This window comes from Meleagris gallopavo, chromosome 1 (genome assembly GCF_000146605.3).
Source record: "Meleagris gallopavo isolate NT-WF06-2002-E0010 breed Aviagen turkey brand Nicholas breeding stock chromosome 1, Turkey_5.1, whole genome shotgun sequence".
Taxonomy (NCBI): domain Eukaryota; kingdom Metazoa; phylum Chordata; class Aves; order Galliformes; family Phasianidae; genus Meleagris; species Meleagris gallopavo.
Genome location: NC_015011.2, coordinates 70,012,278 through 70,027,993, shown reverse-complemented (window position 1 = coordinate 70,027,993; position 15,716 = coordinate 70,012,278). Strand labels below are relative to the sequence as shown.

Genomic DNA, 15,716 nt, shown 5'->3' with positions numbered 1-15,716 from the left:
CAGGTACTGCTCTTTGACCACCAAAATTCCAGGCAATGCTACATGCTTGTGGCAGAGCAGCTGGAAGACTGTGTTGAGGAAATGGACCTTTGGGAATGTTGGTCAGCGTTCAGCTGAACATGAGCCAGCAGCGTATCCGGGTGACCAAGAAGGCCAATGGCATCCTGGCTTGTATCAGAAATAGTGTAGCCAGGAGGAGCAAGGATGTTATTGTCTCCCTATGCTCAATGCTGTTGAGGCTGCACCTTGAGTACTGTGTTCTGGGTTTTGGGCTCTTCGCTACAAGAAAGACATTGAGGTCCTGAACACATGCAGAGAAGGGCATCAAAGCTGGTGAGGGATCTGGGGCACAAATCTTACAAAGAGCAACTGAGGGAACTGGGATTGTTTAGTCTAGAGGAGAGCAGGCTCAGGGGAGACCTCATCTCTACAACAACCTGCAAGGTGGTTGTGGCAGGGGGGATGTTTGCCTCTTCTCCTGTGTAACTAGTGACAGGACTAGAGGGAAGGACCTCAAGTTGCACCAGGGGACATGCAGGTTGGATATTAGGAAAACTTTGTTTTCCGAGAGTGGTCAGGTACTGGAACTGGCTGCCCAAGGAGCTTGTTGAGTCACCATCCCTGGAAGTGTTCATGAAACATGTACTTAATATACTAAACACCTGTACATATACTAAACATCTTTAGTATATATACTAAAGGTTAGTGGGGAAATATTAGTGGTAAGTGTTTGAACTAGATGATTTTGGAGGTTTTTTCCAAACTTTGGTGATTCTATGACTCTCTGATTCATTCTCATCTTCTACTTAAACATGAAAAGCCTTGCAGATCATGTGAAACATGAGCTGGCTTGTCTCTTGCCATCAGTGCTGTTAAAGCATTATAGTCAGGTGTACAATTGGGATTGCAAAAAAAAAGGAAGAAAATTCTCACATCATGTTGCTGAGCCATCTGCAGCAACACTCTGATCTTTGTAATGGGAAGTGAGTGGCACTGACTCCTGGAAAGGATGTTACTATTACATGCTGGCAGTAACTGGCCTTCCTAGCCACTGATGTCTTTATTCTAAGTAAGAGTACACCTTCTGCTTTATGAGACCCAAGATACTGGAAATGGAGTACATGTATCAAAAATCTGGAATGGACTTCATAGTCCAAATTTGCCTTTTCTTTATATCAGGATAATTTGTTACAGTTAATTATATCCATTCCAGGAAGAGGTGAATTTTAACAGCATTTATTATAGAGAAACCAAGCGCTGTCAGAAGGAGGTCTCATATACAGAAACCAGTCCATATTTTATATAATGTGCTGAGAGGTTGGACTGAGAGTGAAGTTCTGAGCTGTGAATCCAGCTGTCAGGCTTGCGTGTGTGATTCTGCAACCATTTCAGAGATATTTCCATGGAGTCTTCTGAGAATTGGCCATAATAAGAAATAATAGTAAGAAAGAAAAGACTCTTCAGCAGGGTCTGTTGTGACAAGACAAGGGGAAATGGTTTCAAACTAAAAGAGGGGAGATTTAGACTGGATCTGAGGAAAGTTTTCTATGGTAAGGGTGACGAGGCACTGGAACAGATTGCCCAGAAAGATGGTGGATTCCCCATCCCTGGAAACACTCAAGGTCAAGGTTGATGGAGCAACCTAATCTAGCTGGGAGGGTTGGACTAGATGACCTTTGAGGGTCCCTTGCAAATCAAACAATTCTATGATTCTATAATCAGAGTCAATAATTACATTGGATCTCTGCTACAAGTGCTAGTAGAGCCACTTGGTGTTGTAAGTAACTGAATGCTATTTTGACAGATGGTTCTATCTTCTTAAGGAAGGCTTTAATTCTTTAATCTGAACTTTCCTTGGATGGAAATCAAGAATTATTTGTAACTCTTTAATTCCTTGCTTGCTTGGAATAATAACACTACAGAAAATCAGTTTATAGTGGTTAAGCTATCATTTCTTAGATACTTTAAGAAAGTATCAATTATTTTCTTCTTCACTAGACTCTCTTTTTCACAATTCACTTCCTATATGTTCATGCTTTTAGTCTCATAAATTCGATTATCTTCTGATCATCTCCAAAAATGTTCCAGTCCTTTTTTTTTTTTTTTTTGTGCTTACTATATGTATTGCATGTAATGTTTCTATGAGGATGTTAAAATACTCATATGATTACACTTAAGTGATTACTCTTGAGGGAACTGGACTTGTTTAGCTTGGAAAAAAGAAGGCTCCAGGGAAACCTAATTGTGGCCATAAACAGGAGGGAGGATGGTTGTTTACAAGGATGGATAGTGATAGGAGAAGGGGGAATGGTTTTAAACAAAGACAGGGGAGATTTAGGTTAGATATTAGGAAGAAGTTTTTCACTCAGAGGGTGATGACACACTGGAACTGGTTGCCCAACGAGGTTGTGGATGCCCCATCCCTGGAGGAATTCAAAGCCAGGCTGGATGTGGCTCTGGGCAGCCTGGTCTGATGGTTGGCAACCCTGCACACAGCAGGGGGGCTGAAACTAGATGATCATTGTGGTCCTTTTCAACCCAGGCCATTCTATGATTCTATGATTCTAAGTGACAGCAAAGAAGGAAAGAAGATATCCAATAGGTCTGAGGTACCTGGAATTAGTTCTTTCTTTTAAGTACTGATCAAAAAATCACATTGGTTGAAATTATTGCACACAGTGTTTAAAAGTATTTTTTATTTTGAGTAGTTTAAATACTGAAGCATTTGTCTTGATTTGTTGAACTTTTATTACATGTGATATCAAACGAATTAGTTCTCCCTTTCCACTTTTCATCAGAATGAACATTGGTTCCCACACTTGACAGGACAAGGGAAAATGGTTTCAAATTAAAAGAGGGGAGGTTTAGATTGGATGTGGGGAAAATGTTTTTTGGTTTTTGTTAGGTTTTTTTTGTGTGTACTTTTTTTTTTTTAATGATAGCAGTAGTGATGCATTGGAAACATTTACCCAGAGATGTGGTGGATGCTACATCTTTGGAGACATTCAAGAACACACTGGCCAGGGCCCTGAGCAACTTGATCTATCTGTAGGTGTCCCTGTTCATTGTAAGGGAGTTGGACTAGATGGCCTTCATAGGTCCCTTCCAACTGAAATGATTTTATGATTTTAATGTTGTGTTCTTCATGATGGCATCTTTCCTCTATGCCTCAAGAAGAGGAAGGGAAGAGGTCAGGGAAGAGGAAGTGAACATAGAAGTGCAGGACGTTCACCCTGTGTTGACACAACTGCTGCATGGGGTACATGATCACAGTTACGTATCTCAGCTCTCCCAGATTTACTTAGAGCATCTGTGCAGTTGTCCTTGAAACCAGATTCTGAATTGTATGCCAGTTTTATGTGTTAGTACAGGTTATGTGCTAACTGTCTGAAATACATGTGGGGCAACCAATGTGATTGTCCTATTTAGGAAACAATGTTATAGCAGAAGGAGAAGTACCCAAAGAGTCTAACTGAGATAAGGTTGCCTGGATGTGGGGATCCCTCACTGGCTTTTTTGGCAGAGGTCTGTTTTCACTAAAAAGCTGCACAATGAACTGAGTTTCTGTGTCATCTGCTATATGGAAACACCAGAAGGCAGAACCTAGGCCTGCTGCGAAGCTCAGACAGTTCTACTCATCAGATGACGTGACCGTTTGTATAAACAACGACTTCTGTGCAGAGTACAGCCTGTCAGCTGATTGCATTGTGCTAGGTCAGCTGTTTCACAGCTGGCTGAAGATTTCATCATGCTACATTTAGTCTCTTTTTCACATCGCTCACTTCTCTGGAACTTAACGGCTGAGTGAATTCCCTGTTGCCAGGACTGTCGCTCACTCATTTGTAAGGCTTTACTGCATCATCTTGTCTTCTTTGTGATCTGTTGAGCCAAGTATACCTGGTCAGCCAGATGTGTGTTTGTGTTTACCTGTATCTGGCCTGCTTCTCCCCACTAATTCTTCATGTGTAAGAGAATTGTATCTGAGCTGCTGGCTACGTATGATCCTCACTTCTCCAAAAGCCTGCACCACACAAGTGACATGACTATACGGGTGAATCCTATGTATTCATAGGGGAAGTACATCAGAATTCCGCATCTCTGATATATAGCATGTTTCAAAATCATAGAATCACAGAATTGCTCAGGTTGGAAAAGACCTTAAAGATCATCAAGTCCAACCACAACCTAATCATACTACCCTAACAACCTTCCACTAAATCATGTCCCTGAGCACCACATCCAAATGGTTTTTAAACACATCCAGGGATGGTGATTCAGTCACCTCCCCAGGGAGCCTATCTATTCCAGTGCTTAACAACACTTTCTCTAAAAACGTTTTTCCTGATATCCAACCTAAACTTACCCTGGCACAACTTGAGGCCATTTCCCCTCGTCCTGTCACCTGTCACCAGTGAGAAGAGACCAACCCCGCTCTTGCTGTAAGCACCTTTCAGATATTGGAAAAGAGCAATAAGGTCTCCCCTCAGCCTCATTCTGTCTAGCTCTTAGATACACCAGTCTCCATAGGCTTTTAAAAATCAACTTGATCTTAGGTATTTTAAAATGTTACAATGTCATCTCTCCAAGAAGTAGGCATCTGTGTTTGGCACAGGCTTTGCTCCTGGCTGTTTGGTCTTTGGAGACTCAACAAACACTCCTGAAGTTTCATGGTGCCCAAGTAAATCTGGCAGTGAAACTTCAAAGATCTGTAGTTAAGTCAGTAGATAAGGAAAAGCAGATTAACATCCTGTATCTTTATAACTTCATACCTATTAATGCTTTTAGGTGCATACATCAATTCTCTATGTAACTTGTTGTGAATTCTACGTGGCAGAAACTGAGGAAGGGGAAATGGATGAGACTCAAGCCACAGCCAATGCTCTTGTCATCCTTTGATATCTGACTCTGCTTGCACCTCACATCACTGGGTCATAGCTATTGAGGAGGGATGAGAAGGAAAACAGTTCTGGAAAATGTGTGGGAAGAACTGTATTAAACTGATCCTGTAGGAAAAGCTTGAAGTGTTACAATCCTCCTTCTCTGTGCTTAATTCTTTCCCAGTGTAAAATGTCAAACATGCTATCAAATTCTGACAGTGATACTTATCTACTTATTCAAGGGTACAAGAAATGTCTACAGTGAATTTAAAAAAGCTCCATATTCTCTGTGACTTGTCCACCCACCTACATGATGGTACTATAGACTACAGAAATGTCTGTCAAGTCCCTAATAGTCCTGTCTACCATGCCTGTCTTGGAAGGAGCTAGTTACAGATTTGCTGACGTAATCTGAGTATTTATACTGGAAAAAAGCTACTTTGTCAGCAGCCAGTTTTCAAGGTAATTGGTCTTTTAAAAATGCAAACACATCCTAAATAGCTGGCTATCACATTAACCTTAGCTGAGCTATATTGATATTTACTGTCTGTAAAGTCTTTGTTGTCTTTATCTTTAAATAATCAGCTTTTGTGTACTAGATGTTAGTCATGAATACTGTATTTCCACTACATGAGCTCTACTCAGGGGAAAATAATAACTCTAGATTGAAGCATAAGGCATTTGATTTCTTGTAATGAGGAGCACTCTACTGCATGCTTTCTAACTGATTAGATGAATTATGATTTACTTGCCTTGAGAAGAACCATACTTAAAAGCAACTTCCTGAGGCAGAGAGTGTGCAAGGGAAAAAAGGGGCTATCCTGATTAATGCTACTTGAGCTGGATTTTCACATATTTCTTCACTGAACAATCCTTATGCTTACTGTTAGAAATGTACCAGGCTAAAAATTAATTGCAAGGTAATTCCTCTATATCAGGAAGCAACTAAGTTATTTCTCAGATTTGCTGCTGTGGCAATTCTGAAAGTAGCCATGTACATTCAAGCACCTGTTGGACGACTTTCATCAGTGGCAAACAGAACCGGGGTGTATTTGATAAGCTGTTTTGTCAGATCAAAAGTGTAGAAATTAGGCTTTTGCATAGCTATTTTCATGCCCTTGCTACCTTCAGAAGATTATATTCATGCTGGTCACTCATGTCCATTTAAGATGTGCTATTGAAATCAGAGAAGAATTTCTGCACTAGAGTGTTAATCTATGTACATGAGATGCTTCAAAAGTAATATCTTCTGTTTTATTATGTTAGCTCACGACATCAGTGGTTGGTGGTATGTCAGTAGTGGTTGAATCTTCCTGCCAGTATTCTGTTAAATCTTGTTGCTGTGTGATGAATAGCAGCAGAGGGGCAGTCTGACAAAATGGTGTCTGACAGAAGTGCATATGAAGCAAGGTGTGTCACTGAATTTCTCCATGAAGAAAAATGGCATCCATTGATATTAATTGATGGTTGCTTAACATCTGTGGAGACCACGCAGTGGATGTTGGCACAGTGAAACAGTGGATGGTATGTTTCAACAGTGGCAACAGTGACAAGAAAGACAAACCACATTCCAGACAGCCACCTGTAGAAGTCACAATAAGAAATGAAGAGCATCTTGATCTGCTTGTCCACAGGAATCAACAGATTACAACCAGGAAACTGTGTACAGATCTGAGTATTGGTTTCAGTGCTTTGGAAAAGATGGTGACAGTGTTGGAGTATCACAAAATTTGCACCAGATGGGTGCCACAAATGCTCACATGAGCAGAAAGAACATCGTCTGCATTTTTGTCAGGACCTGTTGAATCAACATGATGCAGAAGGTAACAATTACCTAGATTGTATCATTACCAGTGACAAGACATGGTGTCAGAACAGCAGTCCATGGAGTGGCAACATGTGAATTTTCCATCAAGGAAGAAGTTGAAGATAAAGCCCTCAGTGGGCAAAGCGATGTACGCTGCCTTTTGGTATAGGAAAGGGTTGATCCTTCTAGATATCCTGGAACCTGGACATATTGTGAACTTTACCACTTTATCATGACACTGCCTAAGTGGAAGGTTCGAACTTCCAGAATCAGACGAAAGAAGAAAGCAACCTTTCACTTGCAACATGATAACACCAGGACCATCCTACTACACCCACTGTGTAGTCCAGATTTGGTACCTCCTGACTTCCATCTGTTCAGGCCAGTGAAATATGGACTGCATGAGCAACATTTTCCTAGCATCGCCACCATCATAGCAGCTGTGAATCAGTGGGCCACTTCACTCGAGTAAACTTTTATGAGTGTAGCATGCAGACCCTTATTCATCGGTGCCAAAAATGCAAAAATGTATTTCCTTTTTCAGAAGTGAGTCATACTTATTGTTTCCTGAATTATGCTAAACAATCCCTTCTATTTCTCTGTCTGAGAAGATGGAAGCTTTCTGCTTTGTTTTACTTATTGTTGTCTGTTATTTTTTTTAATTGATCTCTTTCAACCTTAATCCTCTCAACGATACCTCATATATATGATGCAGTTTGTGGAATTGCCTAATTTTCCTCCATTTTAACTGTTCTCATACTGTAATGCCTTAAAATCTGCATATTATCACGCAAATTAACAAATTCTGGTAATCCTTTTAGAGAAGCCTGGTATTCTGTTAAACACTCGGCCCCACTATTCACCATATTGCATTGATCTTTCTAAGAAAAATAAGAAAAATGGACAAGAAAAAATGAAAACACTGTCATCTGGTTAACATACTGTAGTTTGAATGCCTCAACATTGTTTTCCTGTCACTGGAGAAAAGAAAAAGTAACCCTTCTAGGCCACTCTTTAAATCTTTGTGCTTTCTGGGTCAGCCACCTTCAGTTAGTTAGGCACTTCACCTTGATCCTGCCAGTGAGCAAGCATGAACTTGGTCTTTAATAGGCTTCCTAAAAGAGCTGTTAATCCAACAGGTGTTCTCAGAGTAAGGAATCTTGAGTAAGTTGATGGAGAGCAGTAGCTGATCTTCAGCACTGCTGGATCACAGCATATGTATTCAAAGCTTTGGAAGATTCATCTTTCATATCAGAGGAGAGCTCAGGAAAACGCAAATAGGAGTACTGTTTTCTCTCCTGCATGTGTTCCTTAATGAAATGCCATGCTGCATAGTGCCTTCTGCAGCAGATTGGCCTTTCTTAATTCTTCCTTGCTGAAGATTGTGGTACCCCACTAAAAGGAGGACTACGATGGCTTCTTTAAAAAGCTGTCATAAGACACTGGTTTTTACCAAACTTGTATAATTGTTTTTTTCAAATTATTTTGTCTTCACTGAAAATGTCTCCTAAGGAAGAAGCTAAGCCCTTGACATTTTACATTGTTTGATTGTTCTTTTATCTTTCAGCTGTGCTCTTTCCATAGGCGTGCAGTTTATCCTTTCTTGGGAGGTTTTTGTGGTATTAAAAAATCCTGAATGAAAGACTGATGGACAGAAATTACTCTCAACTATAAATTCTTTAATTTAAGGGCAGAGAACAGAGAGAATTACAGATGCCAAAGCTTAAGTGGGCAGAAGTGGGGAAAGAGAGACTCGTCAAAAACATTCATATAATATTGAGATTAATTCTGGAAGTCTTGTTTTCACAATAAGAGGTTGACAGTGTAAACTGAAATCAGATACTGCTTTCATAAGTGGGAACCGCCTGACTGTATAAAATAAGAAAAAATCAGCAAATTCCAGAGTGAAATTCTCATCTGCTAATAGCAACACAAACATTCTGCAGAACCTGAGTCCTTTTTTTGAGGATTAAAATGAGAATAGCAACTGTCTTTCTGCAGTGATTTATTTATTCCCTTTCATCCAAGGCTGTGGTGTCTCCATTGGAATGTGTTAGAATACTTAGGAAAGCAGAATGCAGTATTATTGATTTTGCTCCACTTACTTAATACTGGACATAGACAATAAAACATTTTTTCCTCAGTATAATTATGTCATAATTAGTGTCATTTCTGCATTATTTCTGATTTGGGTAGAATTTTCATGCAATCCCATCAGTGCAGTATACCAGCCTACTTCTATCCCTGAAATCTATCTTGGATGGACAGACAGCTTCCAAAAAGGAAAGACAGAACAATGCTAAGGCATTATGCAGTTATTAGGGATTTCTTGTATATTGTCTTTGTGAGTTAATGAGAATTTAGAGATTATGTTATCGCTGAACTGTAGAATCAGCATCACCTCTACGTTAGTATTCCTTGAGCTACAGGAAGAGCATAGAATAGGCTGCATTTGTCTTGTCCTTAAATCTTCTTGCACTTTCCTGTGAAGTACTGAGTCTGAAACCTTCAGATTTCACAAAAGAGGCAGTAGGTTTTGATTAAACAGCTGCTCCTGTTTAATGAACTGAATGTTCTTGTGATCCAGAAGGTTTCCAAAGAGTGTGCTGATTTGTGAGCTTCCATTTAGAAACTGACTTACTCCTCCAGTGGAATGCAGTGAATCATTGGAGGGAGTGAAACTCTACAGTTTTTGAGTAACGTGTAGTAGTAGGCAGCACCTAACAGCAGGCTCAGAAATGGAAGAGGATATTACCTGCAAGCAGAGGAGGTAGGTGTAGGCAGAATATATCTGTCTGAATTTGAATCAAGTTGGCCCTGCAGAAATACTCTTCTGTTTATATACACTATGACTGAAATAGAGGAAGAGCTGATATATTCTTTATTTACCTTTGCATTATTTTTTGCCAGAGTAAAACAGGTACTAAGTAATTCTTACTGAGAGGAGTTTTTCAATCTCTTCACAATAAAACAAACAAGCAATTGTTCTTAAAATTCTTAAAAGATAACTTCAGTCTTACATCTTCTGAGAACTCCATAGGCACTGGAGAGATCAAAGATAAGGCAAATGGAAAACGAGACAGTGATAGTAAAGAGATATGCAAACTCAGTATTGCTAGTGAGTAAGTTACGCAGCAGAGGAAACGACCAAATAAATCAGAGCTACTGAAGAGTCAGCTGGTCCATCTTCTTACCCTGAAACAGACCTAGCTATTTCCTGCCTTTCCTGGCAGTGCTTATCTTGGCAGTTCATAAATGTATCCAAAGCGGTATCCCGCAGCTTCCACCAGTGATTTGTCCCAGCACTTAGTCATTTCTGTCTGTGGGCTGGTTACCTTTGAAATATGGTTACCCTTTAAAAACTAGACTCTATATATACCTCTTCAGACTCCACTCACTCTCTATTCTTGTTATTCTTTCTGCCCTTGTTGTTATTGGCTTTCTGCCCCCAAAATGGAGGTCTTAATTGTTACTATTATTCAGTTGTAGTTGTGCAAATAAAATGATGCTAGCTAGAAACACAAAACCTTTAGAACAGACATTTATAGTTTTGCTCAATTCAAAACTCAGGAATTTTTTCAAATTGTACTGTAACAAATTCACATAATCCTTTGAAATTCAAGGTTCTACACCTTTGCCTTTGAGGTTAACCAAACAAAAGGTCACCAAGTGGAACCTGTTTTCAGGTGTCAAGCAGAACCTCACCCAGAACCTTATCAGTGACTCAGAACTAATGATTAAAGTGTAATTAATTTACAAAGTAAAAATGGGGACTGAGGAAATTGCCATTTTTACATGGGCACTTTTCATGTGATAACAGTATTGGTTTCCTATTCCTTTCAGCGGGGCTGTTCATAGTTATCTCGCAGGGTACCTGCTCCCTTGGATCAGTGCTAATTTTGGACCAGACATCCAGCAGACAGTATATGAAAATGTAGGAATCTTTTTACTGAATGGATGTATGGTCTTGTCATTCTGCAAAAGACTGTGCATTTGAAAGGGCTATGAAACATAGTCATCGAAAAAAATGACTTGAAAGGCCAGCTAGCTGCTCATTTGCCCACTCATGCAACTTGAGCAGTATGGGTTCTCACTGTTCCCATTTTTGCATACCAAGGAGAACTCCCCTGGTACTTATTTTGATGAATGAAGAGTGCAAATTAGAAAATGGCATTTAAGAAAGAGGACGAGCTGGAGCGTGATCTTCTATTCTCAAGCCGTCTGTAGAGCAATGAAGAAAATGGATGGAACAAATAGTTCATAGACTTCCCAACTCCAAATTCTGCCCTCCTCCTCCTTAGCTTCCTTTGTGGTCTGTGGTTGCCCCTGAGGTCAAATAAAAACTGGTTGCAGGAGATGTGGAGATACAGAAATTTCAGTGGCTGCCCCAAGAAATGAGTGGTCTAGATAAGATTTATTCATCTCTTCAGGGCACTGCATTCCCTCCTGCTTTTTTTTTTTTTGCTTGTTTCCCTGTGAAGTTTTTCCTTGGAAGGAAACGTGAATTAACTATTTTGTCATCTTGCTTGTATGTTGTATGGGGAGGGGGGATTCTCTTTCATGTCAAAATCATTGCCTGACATAATCAGAATGGCTACTAATCAAAGTGATTTCAATAGCCTAATTCTGTACATTATCTCTGTTTGTGCTTCAAGGTCTTTGACAGGGTTCGAGAAGATTGCCCTAATTTCCATGAGAAGATTAAGCCTATTAATGCTGAACTCACTCAGCCCAAGTTGGCCATCAGTGCTGAAGATGAGGAGGAGCTTCTGACCCGGGTCAATATTGTCTTCCACTGTGCAGCAACAGTACGCTTTGATGAACCCCTGAAGTATGTTCAGCTTTCTGTGTTTGCTAATCATTATTCAGAATGCACAGCGGTTCATATTACAGTATTCAGTACGTCTCCTGGATAGCTGCAATAATCTCTGTTTAGATTTTCATGCAACATGTAGTCCTGCACTTAGTGTACATTTCCTAAATGCTCTAAAAATGTCATGTACATGTGTACTTCAGAAGTGAAGTAACTTGGCAGATTTCCATGGGAACAGAAGAAATATGACAAGCTTGGATTGTAAAATAGCAAGAGAGTAAATAATGACCTAAAATGTGTAGAGAAAAGTGTTTTAGATCAAGAGGGAAATGTTATGGCAGAACTAGTTGGAGACAGCTTGAAAAGAAATTGTGTTATGTGTATCTCTAAAGCTAGTTAGTGTTAATGGCCTTTCTTTGTCAATGAATAACTGAAGAGGGAAATAAGATTATGTTTAACAAAATAGCCTTTCACGAGGCTGAATATCCAATATTCAGAGTAATTAACTGTTCAAAATAAATGCATAATTTCTGAAACAGCTCCCTTGAGACAGCATTTTCAGAGAAGGCTTTCCATTAAAAAAGAAGAAATAAGCATAATAAATGGGATATGTAAGTGCTTCTGTGCAAATAATTTAGATCAGCAAGCTGAGGTGGCTGATCTGGATTGCCAGATCTTCCCAATTTTATGAAAAATCCTTGAGCCATGAGGATAGAAAGCACAATTATTGATACTCTGTCTTCATTTGCTCCTTTGCAGACTAAATAGATAGCCACCCTGTCCACCATAAATAGCTGTTTTTTGCAACTGATTAGAGAATCCAACAGAAAGGAAGCAATTCCATTTATAAAAGCATCTCAAGCTGTGACGAGCAAAGCATTATACTGCATTAATATCCATAAATGTTCTTGAGTTGATAGAGGAATGATTATACTACAAAAATACACCACAGTGACATATAACATCAAAGAGAAACTACAACTTTTAATAAGGGAGATAGCTAGAAGGAAATTAAAAGAAAAAGCTTAAATAGTCCTCTGCTTCGAGGCAGTGTAGAGGCTATCTAAAGACTGATTGTATCTGATCTGTCAAAATCTCCATATGAGAACAAGCAAAATTCACTATGATTAAATGACAAAATGTGTGAAGATGTTATACGGAAATGAATCTTGTCTGAATGAGAAGTCTAGCAAGTTCAATGTGATACAAAGGCAATGTTATCAAGATACTAGAAAAGCAGTGACTAAATGAATTACTGGCATCAGTATGGAGGAATTAGGGAATTCTCCAGATGCAGCTATTGAGGGCAGAAATCTGAGAAACTGTGTTATATTGAAATATTAGTAGATGCAGTTTTAATATAAATAGAAAAACTAAAGAGGCACAGATAATATTCCCATGCAAGAATAAAGGAACTCTTTCCCATTAGGAATTCATGCTGAGTCTGTGCTTGGAATGCAATTCTATTCATTCCATCTTACAAGGATTACAGTGCAATAGAAATGTACATGAAAAAGCAACTTTAATGTGAGAGGAAACTAATGTAGAAATATTCTACAAGAGGGACAAGTGAGGAGAAAATAGAAATCTATACAAAATACTATCTCTTAATAGCAGCATGTTATTGAAATTGGTATCTCTGGATTGAGATATTGTGATGCAAACATTAATCATATCCTTAGCTTCTGCTTTCATTCATCTGGACTATTTACAGTTTCACTTCAATGACTGTATAATTAATTTCTTCAGTGTACCCTTTACTGGACAACATTATTCATAGTCTCTTATGTATGTTTTGTTGAAACCTTCTAATTCAGGGCTGAACAGATTGCTAATTCCTTAGCTTTTTCCATTCTGTATGGGAAAGTGCAACATAGTTGAGTGTTTCTTCACTGAGATATAGCAAGTATGCAGTGTGGATCCTTCAAGATCAGACTTGTTAGCCAGGATGCTTTCTCTCTTTTTTTTATCAATCTTTTCTCCCTTCCTTGAGAATTTATGTTATCTCTCATTATGGCCTCTTTCAGTATCAACCTGTATTTCTGGGCCCAAGGACCCTTTGCTAAACCCTTGCATGTGTCTGGTTTAGCAATGGTCACCTAAGGAGAAAGCTGAGTGCAGACCAAAGAAATTACAACAACTCAGTGGTCATGTATATTGGAAACATTTGTTCCAAGAGAAGGTGGCAAGTAGTATGTCAGATTTAGACATGTTACTGAAATGTTACCTGTGAACCTTCTAACTGAGTAAAAATATTTCAGTTGCATCTTGTGGCTAGATCAGTGGATCTCTCTGAAGGTTATTTTAGATGTTGCTGTTTGATGCTTTCAACTCCTTTCAGTGCAATGGGAGTACATGCTATATACAAACTGGTAAAATATAAAGAAGCCTAGGCCAGCCCTCAGAGGTGATAAAGAATGTGACTAGAGTTTAGAAAAACAACTTTGAGAACAAATAAAATCAGCATTGTGACCAGCAGCTGTCAAGCTACTATACCATTTATAATGATTTTGTTTGAACACATTCTGGTCAAATGTGTTGTTACCTGTGACCCCTTCCTCTATTTGTTTTTTATTTGTCAGGAAGAGGGGTCTGGATTTGATAAATTCTTCCCAGTGAAATGCATTTTGTTTCTTTCCCTGCCCTCTTTAGGCATGCCTTGCAACTGAATGCAATGGGCACACAGAGGCTTCTAGAACTGGCCCAGCAGATGCAGAAGTTGGAAGCATTCATCCACATCTCCACTGCCTATGCAAACTGTGTGCGGAAATGCATAGATGAAATCATCTACCCACCTCCAGCTGAACCCAAGAAGCTTTTTGATTTAGTAGAGTAAGTAGAAACAACTCTTTGGTTGAGCTTACCAATACTTTCCCAAATACAAGAGAATTATAAAGCAACATAAAACATACTTAATAAGTCCGTCATTTCAGTTACTCCTACATTTTTTCACACACCGTTTCTAAAAAGACGTAGTGATTTCATTAGAGTCCAGCACTAAATTATGCATGAGTGCATTGCTTCCAGGAATGAAGTTGTGCTGCTTCTTTCTGCAATACTTAGCCCTGTTGCTACCTTAGTGAGATCTGAAAGTTTTTGTATACCTTATAATCACTTTTTTCTCTCTCCAGATTCTCAACATTGTTTCTACATAGTTCAATAATTCTGCTATGCTAAACTGGAGCTATACAGATATTAGTCAGAAATAGGTTGTTTTAGAAACAATTTGGAAATGTTGCCAAGAGATACAAACCTCCCAAGGGCTGCAGCCAAGCCTGCTGAGTTCACCCGAAAGGGCTACTTTCCACAGGGTAACTCTCTTCAAATAAGCTGCTAGGCCATTCACAGAAGCAGGACTGTTCTCTGTTGAGAACTACAGTTCAATCACAGTGAATATTTAGGAATTTGATGAAACAACAAAAAGGCATGTTTAATTTAATTTGCCAAAATGAAGAATAATTACTAAAAATAACAAAATCTGCTGATAAAAGTCCTAGGAAGCCTTATCTTTAAAATTTTCCTACAGATGTAACTTTGTTTTCATTTATTTAACAGTGTTATTCCATTTGTGTGATATAACCAACTAACCTATGAACTACCAACCCAGAGAGCTGGAATAAATTCTTTCTTCTTGATTCTTGCCAAAAGAAATAATTTCACAAAGTGCTACTCCAGAAAACTTAGTAAAAATCACTGTTTTCTTTTTCAGTTCTGCCAGTAACCACGGTCTTGGATGTGTTTACTTTCAGTTAATAGTTATTTGTCATTTATCAGAGCATAAATATGTAAGAAATGCCTTATTACATTAGTGTTGGACTGCCTGGCCCACTGCATTGCCCTCAGCAGTGGCAAAGCTTTCAAGGTAACTGCGCGAGCCTGGACACAGTGATGCATTCCCCTTGTAGTCTCCCAGAAACCAGAACCAATGAATCACAGAATCACAGAATCATAGAGTGACTTGGGCTGTAAGGGACCTCAAGGATTGTCAGGTTCCAATCCCCCCAGCACATTCTCCTTTGTCCTATTAGTATCTACCCATGTAAAAAGCTGATTTTCTTCCTGTTTATAATCTCCCTTTAAATACCGGAAGGCTGTAATGAGGTGTTCCTGCAGCCTTCTCTCCTCCAGATTGAACAAACCCAGCTTCTTCAGCCTGTCTTCCTGGAAGAGGTGCTCCAGTCCTCTGATGATCTTTGTGGCCCTTCTGGATCCTCTCCAA

At 39.2% G+C, this 15,716-nt stretch overlaps 1 protein-coding gene across 2 annotated transcripts in view; it reads left to right on the top strand.

Moving 5' to 3' along the window:
- FAR2 (fatty acyl-CoA reductase 2) overlaps positions 1-15,716 on the top strand; it is a 114,397-nt gene that overhangs the window by 58,890 nt on the left and 39,791 nt on the right. For both annotated transcript variants that reach the window (XM_003202566.4, XM_010716344.3), the window contains 2 exons: positions 11,340-11,515; positions 14,150-14,329. In XM_003202566.4, coding sequence (XP_003202614.1) covers positions 11,340-11,515; positions 14,150-14,329 — 356 coding nt within the window. The remainder of the gene's footprint in view (positions 1-11,339; positions 11,516-14,149; positions 14,330-15,716) is intronic.